The sequence below is a fragment of the Macrosteles quadrilineatus genome, unplaced genomic scaffold (genome assembly GCF_028750875.1).
Source record: "Macrosteles quadrilineatus isolate MER2022 unplaced genomic scaffold, UCM_ALF_1.0 Scaffold_2__2_contigs__length_208266976, whole genome shotgun sequence".
Lineage (NCBI taxonomy): Eukaryota > Metazoa > Arthropoda > Insecta > Hemiptera > Cicadellidae > Macrosteles > Macrosteles quadrilineatus.
The window spans coordinates 175,536,100-175,552,196 of NW_026542595.1; the positions used below are offsets into that span (position 1 = coordinate 175,536,100).

The 16,097-nt window shown below is 36.6% G+C and overlaps 1 protein-coding gene across 3 annotated transcripts in view; it reads right to left on the bottom strand.

Annotated features, from left to right (window-relative positions):
• Positions 1-16,097, bottom strand: part of LOC128985917 (protein PALS1-like) — a 171,350-nt gene that overhangs the window by 90,882 nt on the left and 64,371 nt on the right. For all 3 annotated transcript variants that reach the window (XM_054405902.1, XM_054405903.1, XM_054405904.1), the window contains one exon: positions 3,187-3,323. In XM_054405902.1, coding sequence (XP_054261877.1) covers positions 3,187-3,323 — 137 coding nt within the window. The remainder of the gene's footprint in view (positions 1-3,186; positions 3,324-16,097) is intronic.

The following is a 16,097-nucleotide window of genomic DNA, read 5'->3' on the forward strand; positions in this document are numbered from 1 at the left end:
CGAGCAACAGGTACACTAGTGTACTTTAAAGGAGTAAGAAAACTTCCATAAAATGTGATCACATGTTGAATTCGATCAGCACACTGATACACAGATGACATCACAAATCAATACGAAGATGAGTGTTAAGTCTGAGCGCATACAAGGCAGCGCTCTAGATCCCTCATTGTTTGGAGCTCAACACCGTTTCCAAACGACCCGCTTTCAACAAAGCCAATTCTCATCAAATACTGGCGTTATCGCAGTTTCCACCTGGCGAATAGACAATTGACATTTATTTTACTTTACAACTAACTTAAAACGTCCAATTGTAAAAAAAATATCTAAAATTCTTTTGTTTCAACTAAGTTAGCCTCAACATCCGATTCTCTTTTTTACGTTTTTACGTTCTGGTTGATTTCTTTCATGGGTTGTTAATGTATGCGTACACAATTTAAATTTTGCCTTTAATCGGTACAGAACTTATGTTCTATTATAAATACGTTTATTTCCACAGGGATTGATTGATTGTTTAAGGTAAATGCATTGAATGACAACGATATGCAAACATTCATATACACGTCATACCGTTGATTATACTGTATACCACTTCACCATATGATGCATATTTAGCGGCATTCAGGACTGCATATGATGTATACAATAGCAGAACACTTAATTAGTCTATGGCCACTATGATGAAGGCATAGCAAAGCTCAAACATGCAAAATAATGATTGATTTTCTGAACCAAAAGAACTAGTCTGTAGTAAAACAAATGACAAATAATGCTGGAATTTGGTAAGTGTGACGTGTTAGCATTTTTGTTATCTTATGTTATGCTTGGCATAGGTACTAAAGTAGGCCTACTACTATTGTCCTATTAAAGTGTTCATAACAATCGCGATAACACAATCATTAACTGGGATCACACAAGTATCCATTATCAAATGTACAGTTAAAATAAAACTACATCATGGAATCCTTATATACATTATCTAAATATATACACCCCCAACTTACGATTATTATAAAATAGTAGGTACTTTAATTCCATTATTTGTAATTGAAATAATATTAGTGTTAACAGTATTTAGTTTATATTAACACACACGGGTAATCTGTTTAAACCTAAACATTCACTAAAGAATATAATATATGTATAACCACAGATTAAACATGCTTCCTTAGGGAGTATGTTTAATCTATGGTATAACCTTGAATTTATAAAGTGTGGCATTACCCATCGGTATGATTACCAAGCCATATGTTCAACCCACACTGTCTATGCCTATTAGTAAGAACACCATGAGTCATGTTGTACTCATTTTTATAGGCATGAGTGAAATATCTGTAAGAAATCAATTTGACGGATGGATCATTTTCGTTCCCTCTGAAATCGGTCGTGAATTAATTGCACCAAAGAGTTCCATAATTGCGCCAAGCCAGGTAGGGATGAGTTGCCCGCAGAAGGAATGCCCTTGTTTACGTGTCATCCTAACCTAACCGAACCTATCCTATCCTATCCTAACCTAACTGAACCTATCCTATCCTATCCTAACCTACTCAATTATGCAGTCAAAGAGGGCCGCTGCATTGCTTAGTTAAAGAACGTATCTGGTGGATCCCTGCAGTAGTTGGCGCAATTCAGGAATACCCGACTACCTGGGGAAGAAATCCAACATGGCTTCCACTACGGAAGACTCTTAACTCAGGTCAGTTGGCGCAATAAATGCCCGCCCGATAAATCATGTACCTATGACCTGCACGTTGTTTTAAATTCGTTGTCACATAGAAACCACATTCAAATGGCCAATCTTCCATCAACAATCTACAATAACTATTCCTAACTGGCCCATTGAAAAGGGCATTTCATTTACATTTCGAAATCTCCAATTTATTTTTGATCACTACCTACCACGTATATATTTCAAAAAAGCTAAGCTTCCATTGGAAATCTACTCCTACAGAATAGATACAGCCAAAATAGATCCAACCTATTCAAATAATGGTTTGCATGATTAATCTCACTCATGTAAACCTATCTTTATCGATAGCGCATATAAATCATATACAGGATTAGTAAAAATTCTGGATAACTAAAAACTACTGCCATTTTGTATTGGGTTGAGATAGAGATCTCTAGTTTTCAACGATATTCTTTTAAACTAATGACCTTCAAAAAGAGGTGTCACTTGAGGGGGATTTATATTTTTAAAAAAATTGAACTGACCCCAAAACACCCCATTTTGGCTCATGGGCAAAATTGCCATTCCGACCAAAAAGTAGTTTTAGTTTCTTGTTACAGTAAAATTGTGTTTAGTTTTCCTTGTACAACCCCCAAAAATAGGGGATATTGATGTATATTTTTACATGGCGTCTCTCAGGGTGATGAAAAATGAAAATGGCTGCCATTTTGTAACGGGTTGAGATTGAGACCTCTAGTTTTCACCGTCATTCTTTTAAACTAATTACCTTTCAAATGAATTGTCAATTTATGGGGTTTTACATATAAAACTTTTGAGCTGCCCCCAAAATAACCAATTTTGGGTTTTCGGACGAAATTGGGATGCCAACAAAAATGTGCACTTCTATGCTATATAGTGTGCTGCATAGTTTGGCTTTCCTGGTGTAACCGATTAATAGGGGTCTCCAGGTTTTTATTAACCCTGTATAAGCCAAACCTGCATCGCCTGTCTTTTACAAACTAACAGCTGCTTGTGTCACGTTTGTTCCACGGTTGAAGGCTAATTCTTCACATCACTTTTGTTCCGGGATGAGCAGGTAGGTTTCGGGGCTGGCCGAAACATCTCTCTTGTTCCACGAGAGAGGGAGTTACATTAACCCTCCCCCAAAACCTATCTTTCACTCTCCTTCTAATTATTTCTTTTGTAAATTAGGTTAGGTTAGGTCACATTAGGTAAGGATAGGTTATTATTTAAATTATTGGTATTTTTGTTGAGTTTTAAAGCCCGCATGAATGAAAGAATTAGAAGGAGGGCGAAAGAGAGAGTTTGGGGGAGGGAGAGTACAGCCCCCTATCTCGCGGAACAAGAAAGATGTCGGCGGAACAAAAGCGATGTTTCGGCCGGTCCCGAAATCTACCTGCTGACCGCCGGAACAAAAGTGATGTGAAGAAATTTGCCTTCAGCCTCGGAACAAAAGTGATACAGCCAACAGCTTTTTCCAAATAGATCCACCACATTACCTGTTGTGACAGCTTGCTCATGTCGACCGGCTTGATCTTTTTGAGCGCTGAGAGGCGCTCGAGCCGCTCGCGTGCCTGCTGCTCCACCGCAATGAGAAACGCATCTTGGACGTTGCTGTTCTGGGCCAAATCCAAAGCTGAAACAAAACGCTACACTAAGAAATGTATAATAATAGAACAAAATATAAACTTCAATTCACATATTGAGCAATTACGAAAAAAATTCTGTTCCAAATTATTTTTATACTAATTATATTGTCTATGTTCTAAGTGATTTTATCTTAGATTACTTATTATCTTAGATACTTAGATTTTATCTAAGTTATAATGCCGCAACCCTATAGGTATAGCCTTAAGTAATGTGAAAAACAATCCCGGGCTCGTGCCTAGGACAAAAAATGTATGTGTTGTACTTGTAATGACTACAGATGTGATAACCAGCACACATCTCGGCTGCTGAGGCGGAAGTCACGACTGATGACGTCACGGGATGTGGTTGGTGGCCGAGACTTCCAGGAGTTCAGAACCTTGAGGCAGGTCAGGGGTCAGAGGACGCTGAGACAGGCAAATACTATAGAGTAACCGTATCGTGCTTCTGCAAAGTTTACGCGGAGCATACGGAAATAATATTTCCTACAGTTACCTGACAAAGTGAGCTTTCTTGTACTGATAATTGCACGCAAAGTACAGTAGTTAATTACTTCATTTACTTATTTCGCAATAATTTTACTTTTGCCGCATTCATTTTTTTGCAGCACTCATTTTTTTGCCGCACTCCAGTATCCCAACCAAACGACAAGAAACCGTATGCTTTTATTATGTACGAAATACGTGTACGCTTGAAAATAAGTAGGCAACACTTAAATATACTACGACTGCGATCAGTTGTTACAGTGTTTCACATTTCGTTCAACGCTTGGATAACCTAAAACGTGTTGTTTAGTGTTTGAAAGACTAAGTGTTTCTATGCTTTAGAATTAATGTAAGAAAAATATAATGTGTAAACGAGTGCAAATTGCCTTTGTTGCACTCGAGAAACTTTCCACATTCGCCTGAGGCTCTTGCGTAAACATTTCTCTCATGTGCAGCAAAGTGCCACTTCGTATACTAGTTACACAAATTACTATTTCAATACATTATGGATAACATTTTAAACACACACAAAAATACCTAAGAGGTTTAATTGGCTGTGCGAGTATCTTCTGCAAAATACAGTTTAAAAAAAATTAAAAATTTAAACCCACACTGACCGCCACAGAACTGTACGGTGATAGCATTCAAGTGAAGTGTACGGTAAGTCAAATCATAGACAAAATAATTCTAATCTATGGTCAACTTGACTAGTCAGTGGGGTGCAAAACTATTAAAAAAGGTGTATCTAATATTAAATCAAATAAAACTTTTAATTTCGCTATAGCTTAGCAGAATGATGGTCGATTTAGAGTAATTGTACTAGAGTACTACACAGTACTATGCTAGTAGACTTTTTTAAACGATATAATCATTACAATTTATGTATTAGGTTAAACAGCTGTAATTGCTGTCGATGTAGAAGCTCCCCATTGGTTACAAGAACCAATAACAAATTAATTATCTTATTAACGTCGTCCAAACGATTAGTTAGATGTCACAGAGAATTTCAATTATAATTTCGCTGTTAGTTCAAGTGTTTCGAAAACTGGTATGGTTCATGGCCTTTTCAGTAACCTTGGGTATATTTGCAAAACACACTTGAAATTCTCAATTAATAAACTAGATATAAAATATAAAAGACGGACTTCGCAAGGGTTTAGACATAAAAGGAAAAGAAAGAGTCCTCAAAAGATACACGTGCACTTCGCTTCTTTAGATGGAGCGAACCCTGGACTTGTCATATGGCTCTATGACAAATGAAATCTTGGTCCAGCTTGGGATCGAACAAGCAACCTTCAGATTTGAAGGCGAGCAAATAGCAATAGAGTATACCAACTACTAAGTATTGCAAACTTGGAATGTACGTCCGCTCCTACGACTACGTCAATTTAACGCCTCAGTATCCACGTTGAACAATTTAAAAACGTATAACAACAGTTAAATAAATAAAAAAAAATACAGTTTAAAGATACACAACCGATGCTACTTTGTCAGTGGACCACAACAAACTGAGGCACGCTTGCTTCAAGAAACAAATTTGTTTCGTGATTTGAGAAGCGCAAGCTTGTCCCATCGTGCGCTTGCTAGTGGCCAGCACTACTGTATAACCATGCCTAGACAAGTCGCCACAGGTTTCCCGTAATATGCTACAATTTTGTTTCAAAGAAAGGGCAAGCTTGACCAAGCGTGCACCACCATTTTACTTGCCCAAGCGTGCCTCCAATGTAAACGCAGCCTACCACGTGTGTTACTCTCTGCTCCTATGAGACGAGTGATCACAACCTCCTCTGGACCGGTTTGACCCATGTTTTCCGTCCGGGTGTTATTGCGGTGATGTTTTTAGTACGGTGCAGAGTTGTTATCCTTGACTGTACGCCCCTGACGCTGCCAGTCATTCCGTCGTCTTCATCACGGTTCGGACCAGGACCCCAGGACTACAAAGATAGACATAAACATCTAGTTTGCAGACCTGGACTCGGACTCACCTTCTTTTGAGACTTATACAGGAGACCCTTAAACTTGTATTTAATCTTGAAAGCTTAAAGATTTATTTTAGCACAGACAATACGAGTAGTTATTCCCGTGTGATTTTAGTTAGTGAAAAAAAATAATACACAGCAAATTCACAGCTTAACTAAACCCAAGGAAAACGCTTATTATACAGAGAACGGTAGCCAAAAATATTTATTTCGCCTGCTAATATTCGTGTGGTCCTTTTGCAGAAGAGGCCCACATTTCCTGAATGTTTCCATGTATAAAAACACCGACCTTATTCGGTGAATTTTTTCATTGGGGAGAAATCTATAAACCATGGCAGGTCCATTACACCCTTTTCCCATTCATAGATCCATAAGATTATGGCTATGTTAGATGTGTAATACTATAGTATACCGTAAATATTTTATCAAACTGTCCTCCCCCATTGCAAACGCAAAGCTTGAGTATAACTGCAATAAACATTGTATACATTTATGCCAATCCCGTACGAAGGACGGGTACTCTGCTAGTAGATCCATATATCTGCATTTTCCCGACTATGAAATATTTATAGGAAACTGTAAACCCCTTTGAGATGGTACTGAGCTAAATAAATCCATGGTATCCGCAATCGCCCGCTAAAGATGTGTCCGCAATGTTCCGAATCCGCAATTGCCCCGACACCGAATGGTCAATCGCCACCACTAAGCCACAAACAAGAGTGACCAAGCGAGTTAGTCTCCTAATTTAATACTACTTAGCACGAATAAGGGGCGGGCATTAATTGTGCCAACTGACCTGAGTCAGGTAGCCAAGTATTCCTGAATTGCGCCAACTACTCCAGGGAGCCACCCGATATTTTCCAAGTGGCGGCCCTCTTTGACTGTATAATTGAGTAGGTTAGGTTAGGTTAGGTTATGGTAGGTTAGATAGGTTAGGTTAGGATTACACGTAAACAAGGGCATCCCTTCTGCCGGCAACACATCCCTACTTGTCTTGGGCTTGGCGCAATTAATGCACGACCCGAATAAGGCAATAACGTTTTTTACAATCTCATTCCCGTTGACCATTTTCGACAATGTTGTCCAGTTCATGCTCGAGATTTTGCGAGGATATGTCAAGTAGTCAAAATCGTGCCTGAGGTCATGCACAAAAATAGAACGAGACTTATTACTAATAGGCGTGATGTTTCCATGTTATACAGTTTCTGTAACAAATGTCGCCATTTAACACGTTTATATTTCTTCCCAGCCAATATACATCTTACCCGTCCCTAATCTCATTCGTATTCTCTTCGGTCTCAGCCAATATTCCCTAATTAGTTTTCTTCTCGTCTAAAGTGAAATTTATCGCCCTATCGATTGTCGAGGGTAAATTTGTAGACGACGTTTGTTTTCAAGTCGTAAAAATTACGACATCAATACGTGGGGTTTTGCAGCACTGTTGGCCTAAACCTTGTCTATGCTTAAACTAATGGGAAACAGATTATTTAATAGCCAATGGGTAATTTGTAATACGGTAATACCATAGATAAAGCATACTGGTAATACTTAGCAAACCATGAATTTGACACTGAAATCGTAGACAAGTATTTCATAATACTTCAAACAGCCGTGGCACCTGAGGGATTAGGAGGCCCCAAGGGTTTCCATGGGGTCTCCTAATCCGTCAGGTGCCACGGCTGTTTGAACGGAGTAACAACTTTAAAATTTCATAAGGGGTTTGTGATGTTTTTTGTTTACGTTACACGCATGTACAAAGTAATAAGTTTTCTTCAGGCAAACTATTCCACGGGCCATTGCTGTGAGCGTCCTCTAGAAAACATGCATATAAGCTTTTGTACGTGAAAACAATAACATCAGATTTCTTTAGACGCGAGTCTTAGCAAGGTAATTTAAAGGAAACATTCAAATGCTATGTACTATTCGGACTGCTCCTTAAGTTCTAGATAACCCAAGTAACTTCTGATCCTATTGTAAATAACCATGTTCGGCTTGTGTTTTGTGTGTAAAGCCACTGGGAAAGAGGTGTCGTGTGTTTCTCTTATTTGATGGCATTATACGCGTTGCGCTTCATTCTTCGGTTAACTTTGTTTTTTTTTTGTTAACACCAGAGGAAAAGCAATAGTATTGACTACATACATGCCAAGGTATATAGTCATGGGTCTGATATTTGGTATGAATAGTTTTCAAGTAGATGAGATAATGGTAAGTAAGCGAATGTATTAAAATATACACCTTAAGTCTGGTTTACATTGGTCAAGTAAAAGGGCGATTAGAAAGGCGAGTCAGTACTCTACCGTCAACTTGATCAGTGTAAACAATTTAACGAGTCGAGTGCCGGACCCAGCTGGCGGAGGATTCGAGTATTAAAAGAGGGGAAAATAATTTAATTCTTCCTCAGCTGATCCAAGGATGACTTATCTATCCTCTGGCGCAGTGAGAGGTGAATTCATTTCTTATTTCACCCTGTCATCGCAATCCTTATCTTTGATCAGCTGTGTTACAACATCTTGTAGTCTGTGATGTACATTGTATGATCAAGTACAATGTACATTATAGCCGTTATTGTGTATGGAGGTCGACGAACTCTTCTCAAACGCTAACACGTCATCTCATACCATCCTCAAATTCGCGCGGCCAAAAGATAACTCAAACACTTATCTATTCGGCCTAAAAACAAATAAATATTTTATAACATAATTAAAACTCATCGCTTTCAATTGCTTTTTCGCTCCAACTATCCGTTTCTTACCGTTTACTTAGTTGACTTTTATACGTCAAGATAGAGGTCAAATTTTAAATAATTTTACCCTCAGGATTGCTTATATACAATTGATATGATCATATCTTGCCTTAGTAATCCTAATGTTGTCGATCCATCCTAGATTCCGACTGATGATGAACCTTTGGGTTTGAAATCGATTTCGTTGGACCGACAACATTAGGATTGCTAAGCTAAGACAAAAGTTAAAAAATATCTATATGGACCACCCGTAGGCAAATTTTATTCTATTTTGTATACAGAATATAAGAAGCCTAATATAGAATGAGCAATAGTAAAAATTAAATTTTAATTGATAAACTGTTTAATTTGCCACCACACCATTAACCAACTAATTCACAAAAGGAAATTTCCTACATTTATTTGAAAAAGCGGGCTTTCTTGTACTGATTATAGCGCGCAAAGTAGCTAATTACTGCATTTACTTACTTTTGCCGCAATCTTTTTTCGCCGCACTCCAGTATTCCAACCAAACAACAGAAACCGTGAGCGTTTATTAGGCAAGTAATACGTGTACGCTTGAAAATAAGTTGACAACATTTAAAAATTCTACGACTACTGGTGCAGCCCCATTCCGTTCAACGATAGGATTTAACCTAACCTAACATTTGTTTATTATCTCTATGCTTTTTAGTAACTGTAGACAAACGCAGTAGCCTCTGTAAAAGAGTAAAAATCTACTCTATAAAAGATAATTTTTACTCAGATTAGAAATAATTTATCTTTATCAAATAAGTAAAATACTCTAAGTCTTTGGGCTGTCCATGCAATAATGAAAGACCGACGATTGTGATTGCAAATAAAAATATCATTGAAGATCTTATAATTTTTAACTAGGCTACCTTTTAAATATTGCTCTATTTCGAGCAACAGGTTAGCTAGATATATCAAAAATGTTGTTTGGGCCTACATATATCGCAGGATACCATACATATTATGAGAAAAAATAGAAAGTGAATTTCTCTGGCCTAATTTTTAGTAGTTTTCTCCTATTTAAAATTAGAAAAATAATAACGTCCAAATTATAAATAAAAAAATAAAAACATGCTACAAAATTACAATACAGTAATACAGTTTAGCAATGTTTCAACATTTACCAAATAGTGGAGATATCTTACTGAGTCTTGGAACCAAATGAACCTTTCTTGATCTTCACTATCAGCGTCCATCCAACTCATCAAGTTGCAAATGATTTCCATGGGAAAAGTAGACTTATTTTGCGTTTAACGTCAGTGTGGAACGGACTGTGAAACCCGAACCGCAATAATCACTTCGATTTAACATTGAACTACTGTATACATAACCCCCAGGTTCATAACAGCCCACGTTCACAACATCTATACACAGACCTTCAAGTTCCAGGAAATAATACTCTACCGTATAGTAAATTGTGCCCATAACACTACCGTCTAAAACACACCGTATGACTTAATTCACTAGCTAATCAACAAGTTGCAGGTATGTAGAACAAAAAACGTGCAAATTAAACAAAATATGTTTATTAGCAAGTTGATGTACAATATACCTCTTTTACAATCCTCCATTCCCTTCGTGATAGGCTGGCCTCAGCATCCTTTTCCTTTTGTCCTTTTGAATGTCATTTTGCTATCAATGTTCTTTGAAGTATCTTCCTTATCGGTATACTCCACAACAAGGTCCACTTTTTCGTCAGAGAATGTCCCAGTTGCCTTTATTTCATAGTAACCACGGCTCTCCTTAATAGTGACGACCAGCTTGTTGGCTTCTTCAGATTTAGAGTATTGGTACGAATACCGGTTATTAGGAGCCCATAGTTCATTGAAGTTTATCTTCTCCTTATTATGGTAGATAGGACCTAAGCCGAAAGGAACTAAAGCAATCGCAAATTTATTGCAACTGCGGTTGTCAATATACAGGTTTCCCTCTCGGTCAGCAACAAATTTAAAAACGTATGTGTGGAAAACGTGGCTTAAAAGATATACATAAAATTTCGTGAAACCTATTGTCTCCACAATAGTGATGAACTTTTCTTCATTCATGTTTGCTCGGTATTCCTTATTCAGATAGTTTCCGAGAACTTTGTCTGGTGGGTTGTCCGGCAGCGCGGTCACAGCTGTCAACATCGTTGCCAACATCAACACGTAGATACTCCACATCACTGTGTAGTACAGTATTTTAACACAGATAAGTTTGAATTAAATGATACACACAAATTCTTCTATTGTGATGAGTGAAATACTTCCACCGATCTCAACTTCAACTCCTTGACTGAACTGCCAACTCGAACATGGCGTTAATTTTATCTCAACCATTAATTCGTGCCACATGTGACAAGCAAAATTTACGTGGTAATTTGTCTAAATAAAAAAATTCCAGAGTACAATAATTATTCGTGTTACATGTGGTTTTAGCGATAAACCGACTAAATGTTTGACGAGTCAACAGCAATGGTGTACATTCAAAATGTACAAAGAGAAAATATCTTTAAACAACTTTCATACGGTACACAACACATTGAGAAACACTAAAGGGTTTGATAAGTCATCGGTAGCTGGAGTAAGTGCTTTTGTGCTATGGACAGGTAAAACGCCTAGAAGAAAGCACATGCGAATCATAGTTCAACATTTAGCTTATACAGGGTGCCCATAAAAAACGTTTCAGGACGTTGGAAAATGAATCCTCATACTAAAAGGAAGAAAAGTTTATGTAAAGGTATATCCGAAAATGCATATTTACCCAGTTATCCGCCAATTTGTTTTTTATACGAAAATATTTTTATCTGCGGAATTTTTCATTCGATGATTATGAAATTTGGCAACCATGTTAAAATACACAAGAAATATAGGGTGATTTTTTTATTGGTGTGGTTTTTAAAACTAAATAAAAATATGAAAAACAACCTGCATTAACATAAAAATGCATTTATTTGAACTACAGTGTCATGACATTAACGTTTAAAAATGATTTCTGGCATATGGGCTCCATTCCGTTCGCATAGAAAGCCCAATCGAGAAGTCCAATTTTCGAATACTCTTTCCAGCAGCTGTGGTTGAATTCCGCCAATAACTCGACGAATGTTAGCTTCCAAGTCATTTAAAGTTTGTGGCTTGTCAGCGTATACTTGAGACTTAACATATCCCCACAGAAAGAAGTCTGTTGGCGTGATATCACACGACCGTGGGGGCCAGTTGACACTACCTCTAAATGAGATGATACGTTCACCAAATGTTTCTGCCAAGAGGCCAATTGTGTCGTTTGCCGTGTGGCACGTCGCGCCGTCTTGCTGGAACCAGACATTATTTTCTAAATCCACTTCAAGTTCGTTTAGATGAGGAACGAAAAAGTCCCGTAACATTGTCCGATAGCGTTGAAACTTTAAATGACTTGGAAGCTAACATTCGTAGAGTTATTGGCGGAATTCAACCACTGCTGCTGGAAAGAGTATTCGAAAATTGGACTTTTCGATTGGGCTTTCTACGCGAACGGAATGGAGCCCATATGCCAGAAATCATTTTTAAACGTTAATGTCATGACACTGTAGTTCAAATAAATGCATTTTTATGTCAATGCAGGTTGTTTTTCATATTTTTATTTAGTTTTAAAAACCGCACCAATAAAAAAATCACCCTTTATTATAGAAAAAATAATAAAGTTGTTCTGATTGTAAATTTCAAAATGGCGGCCTTTTGAATTTTTATAACTTAAATAACTCAAAACTCGTTTAATTCCCTATCAAACGATAGCAAGATCAAAAATATCGGTCAAAAGATAACTGAAATATAACGTTTTTTGTGTAAAAATAAGGCAAAATTAAGGGTTCCCCGACTAAATTTGCCTTATTTTTGCACAAAAACGTTATATTTCAGTTATCTTTTGTCCGAAATTGTTTATCTTGGTATCGTTTGATAGGGAATTGAAAATTCAAAAACAAAGTATTATTGACAGTTTTTCATAGAGTTAGCCGTTTTTGAGGTATTTAAGTTATAAAAATTCAAACGGCCGCCATTTTGAAATTTACAATCGGAACAACTTTATTATTTTTTCTATAATAGTTCTTGTGTATAACATGGTTGAAAAATGTCATAATCATCGAATGAAAAACTTCACAGATAAAAATATTTTTGTATAAAAAACAAAGTGGCGGAATACTGGGTAAATATGCATTTTCGAACATACCTTCACATAAACTTTTTTCTTCCTTTTAGTATGAGGATTCATTTCCCAAAGTCCTGAAACGTTTTTATGGACACCCTGTATATCCCTTAATGTAATCTAAAACAATCACTTTACCACAATAAAACTAGTTTTTCTGAACGTTTTATTTCTTATACCCCTGTATCTCGTTAAGTATTGATTTTGGGAACATAATGTAATAGACTTTACTAGAGCTCACCCCGTGGTCGTAAACTCGACCAAAAGTATGTATTGTGCAAACTGCTATTTTCACCCCACACTGTAAATAAAACATTTGATTGGAAATATAAAAAAATAACAAGGGCCTTAAATGGGTTGCCACGTTGGGGACGAAATTACAAAAAATATAAACAGAAAATCAAAACAGAATGGAAAGAAATCCAATCACATGTTTTATTTACAGCGTGGGGTGAAAATAGAGAAGTTGGCACAATACATACTTTTGGTCGAGTTTTCGACCACGGGGTGAGCTCTAGTAAAGTCTGTTACATTATGTTCCCAAAATCAATACTTAACGAGATACAGGGGTATAAGAAATAAAACGTTCAGAAAAACTAGTTTTATTGGCCTATTTTAATTTATAAAGGGACTCTGCACATCAACGGACAAATATATTTCTAACAGTAAGCGTAGATTTTCCCTGCTGTTCACAGAGGCTGAGAAAAAAGGAGTCTTAATAAACATGCTTGTCTATACAGTAGGATTAGTCCCATGTTAGACCTCCATAGGAAAAGTTGAATTTCCATTTTTGGCCCAACTAACCTAAATATTCTCAAAATACAAATAAATACTGCACATATAGGGCCGATAACCTTTCTTTTGGTACAACCCGCGTGTAATTTGATCCAGTAGCATGGTTGTTGAAAATATAACGTTCTTTCTTTTTGTATACGTAGATTTTTTCACTAGGGGGTGCCGTTTTCGAGATATTTACAACAAACCATGAGCAATAAACACAGTTCGTTAGATTTTTGTGTCTATTGTCCTGATGCATTACATATACGGGTCAACGCCCCAACTTTACTGATGAGTGCTGTTTTTGGATTATCTTAAGCGATTTTTTGGCAGGTGTTTACTAACGTCTGCAATAATCTTTGAAGCAACGAAAAAACTACTTAAAACACTTTCAACAAAGTGTTGTGGGGACTTTCAACAAATTTGTAGTTACCTAAGTGGTGATAATGTTGGTAGTGGTATGGTGGGAACACCATCGGTCCATGACGTACTCTCGCCACGCCCCTACCGGCTACCGGCACTTTTCTATTTATGGCGGGAGAATGGTTGACCAGCTGATCGGCTACCCGCCACAAACCATTATCAGCATATCGAGAAGAGTCAAGTCACAGACTGTACGAATTTATGGTAATAATTTGCTGTCGGAGTAACCAGGGAAAACTAGAGGTTTTATTTGATCGAATGAATTTTAAACAAGAAATAATACTGTACATCCATTACGAAATATCTTTAATTAGATTCTCATTAGGGGTCAGAAGGAAAGCGGAATTGACGTTCAAAATAAATAAAGGCTACATAGTGAGTGAAAACCAAAAGCCATCCCTCACTCATTAATCACTTATTCTCCAACTTCACGACTAGCTAAAAGGCTGAAATTTAGTAGGCCTATATTCATTATTCAGGTTACAAAATGGAACAGTTAGACAGTTTTCATAATGATTTTTCTTTAAGGTTTGCTCCCTATCATCTATGTATACTATTATAAAATTCAGTTGGTGTCTGTCTGTCTGTACGGCTGCCACGACTAAAATTCTAAACCGATACAGCCAAAATTATGCACAAAGAGGTCCACATATCTAGGAATGTCATAGGTTTATTCACCTACCTGAGTTCCTCTACGCCACCTTTTATGTCCAAAGTTTTGAGACAAGGTTTTCAAAAGTAAATATTATTTATTTGGTCTCCATGAGAGATGAAAGCATGAGAAATTCACAACATTTGTTTACCTTTGTGTTGACATTTCAATGTAAACAATAAGAACTATTAATGCTTACAAGACAATTTCAGACAGCTGATCCAAACAAATAAAATAAAATATTTTACACAATTATTTTTAAAACTATGTCATTGATTACGGAATTAAAGAAAGACTAGTGTCCCTGTTGCTCGAATTCGAGCAATTGCTAAGTATTACAGGCGTTATTTTAAAACGAACTTCAACCAAGTCAGCAAATATTTGTAGCAAACTGTTTTATTAACAAACTTATTGACTGTTTACAATTACCTTTGCTCTTCTCACTTTTGATTTCTGACAACAGCTGGAGTTTCATAACAATGTTTGTTTCCCATGTTAATCTTATGGAGAAATAAGAAACTTTAAAGGGCTCCAGGGCCTCACACTCTCATTATTTCCCTAAAAAGAAAGTTTCCTGCACAACTTAATGCTACGCTCTTTCCAATGACACCAAAAACATGACAATCGGTTCAGTAGTTTCGGAGGAGTAATTGTCACAAAATATCTGCTTGCGTATTAAATAAGTACTAGTGTCCCTGTTGCTCGAATTCGAGCAATTGCTAAGTATTAGAAGCGTTATTTTAAAAGGATTAACGGTCATAATTTCTGATGACTTTAGAAGATTCGACCAAAAGATTATGGAAATACTCAAGATGTACATAACAGTATTATATCAATTTATCCAGGCTCTCTCGCTTTTTTCCATTGTAATATTTACACTAACCCAAATTCAAATAGTAATATTCCATTTCTAGTAAATGTTTGTAGCAAACTGTATTAGCAAACTTATTGAATGTTTAGAATTAACATATGTTCTTCTTCTCACTTTTAACTTCTGACAACAGCTGGAGTTTCATAACAATTTTTGTTTCCCATGTTAATCTTATGGAGAAATACGAAACTTTAAAGGGTTCCAGGGCCTCACTCTCTAATTATTTCCCCAAAAAGGAAGTTTCCTGCACAACTTCACGTTACGCTCTTTCCAATGACACCGAAAACATGCCAATCGGTTCAGTAGTTTCGGAGGAGTAATTGTCACAAAAAACATGCTTGCGTATTAAATAAGTATAAATAGATATAGATTCTATAACCGCAAGTTATGACAATAATGTTATTGATACATTTTAATGTAAACAGTAGGACAATTCAATGTAGGCCATACTTTTTTGTACAAATTTTGGGGATTTTGTTTATAAATTCAAACTAAAGGACAAGATTTTGGATTAGGCGGTATAGTACATCTTACCATTGCGAAGCACAGGTACAGCAGCTAGTAATCCATAAAACTTTCCATATTATTCTCATGGGCATTTAATTTTAGATATTTTTGTTTTATTACCATCTATTTATACATGTTTGTTTACACTATAAGTTT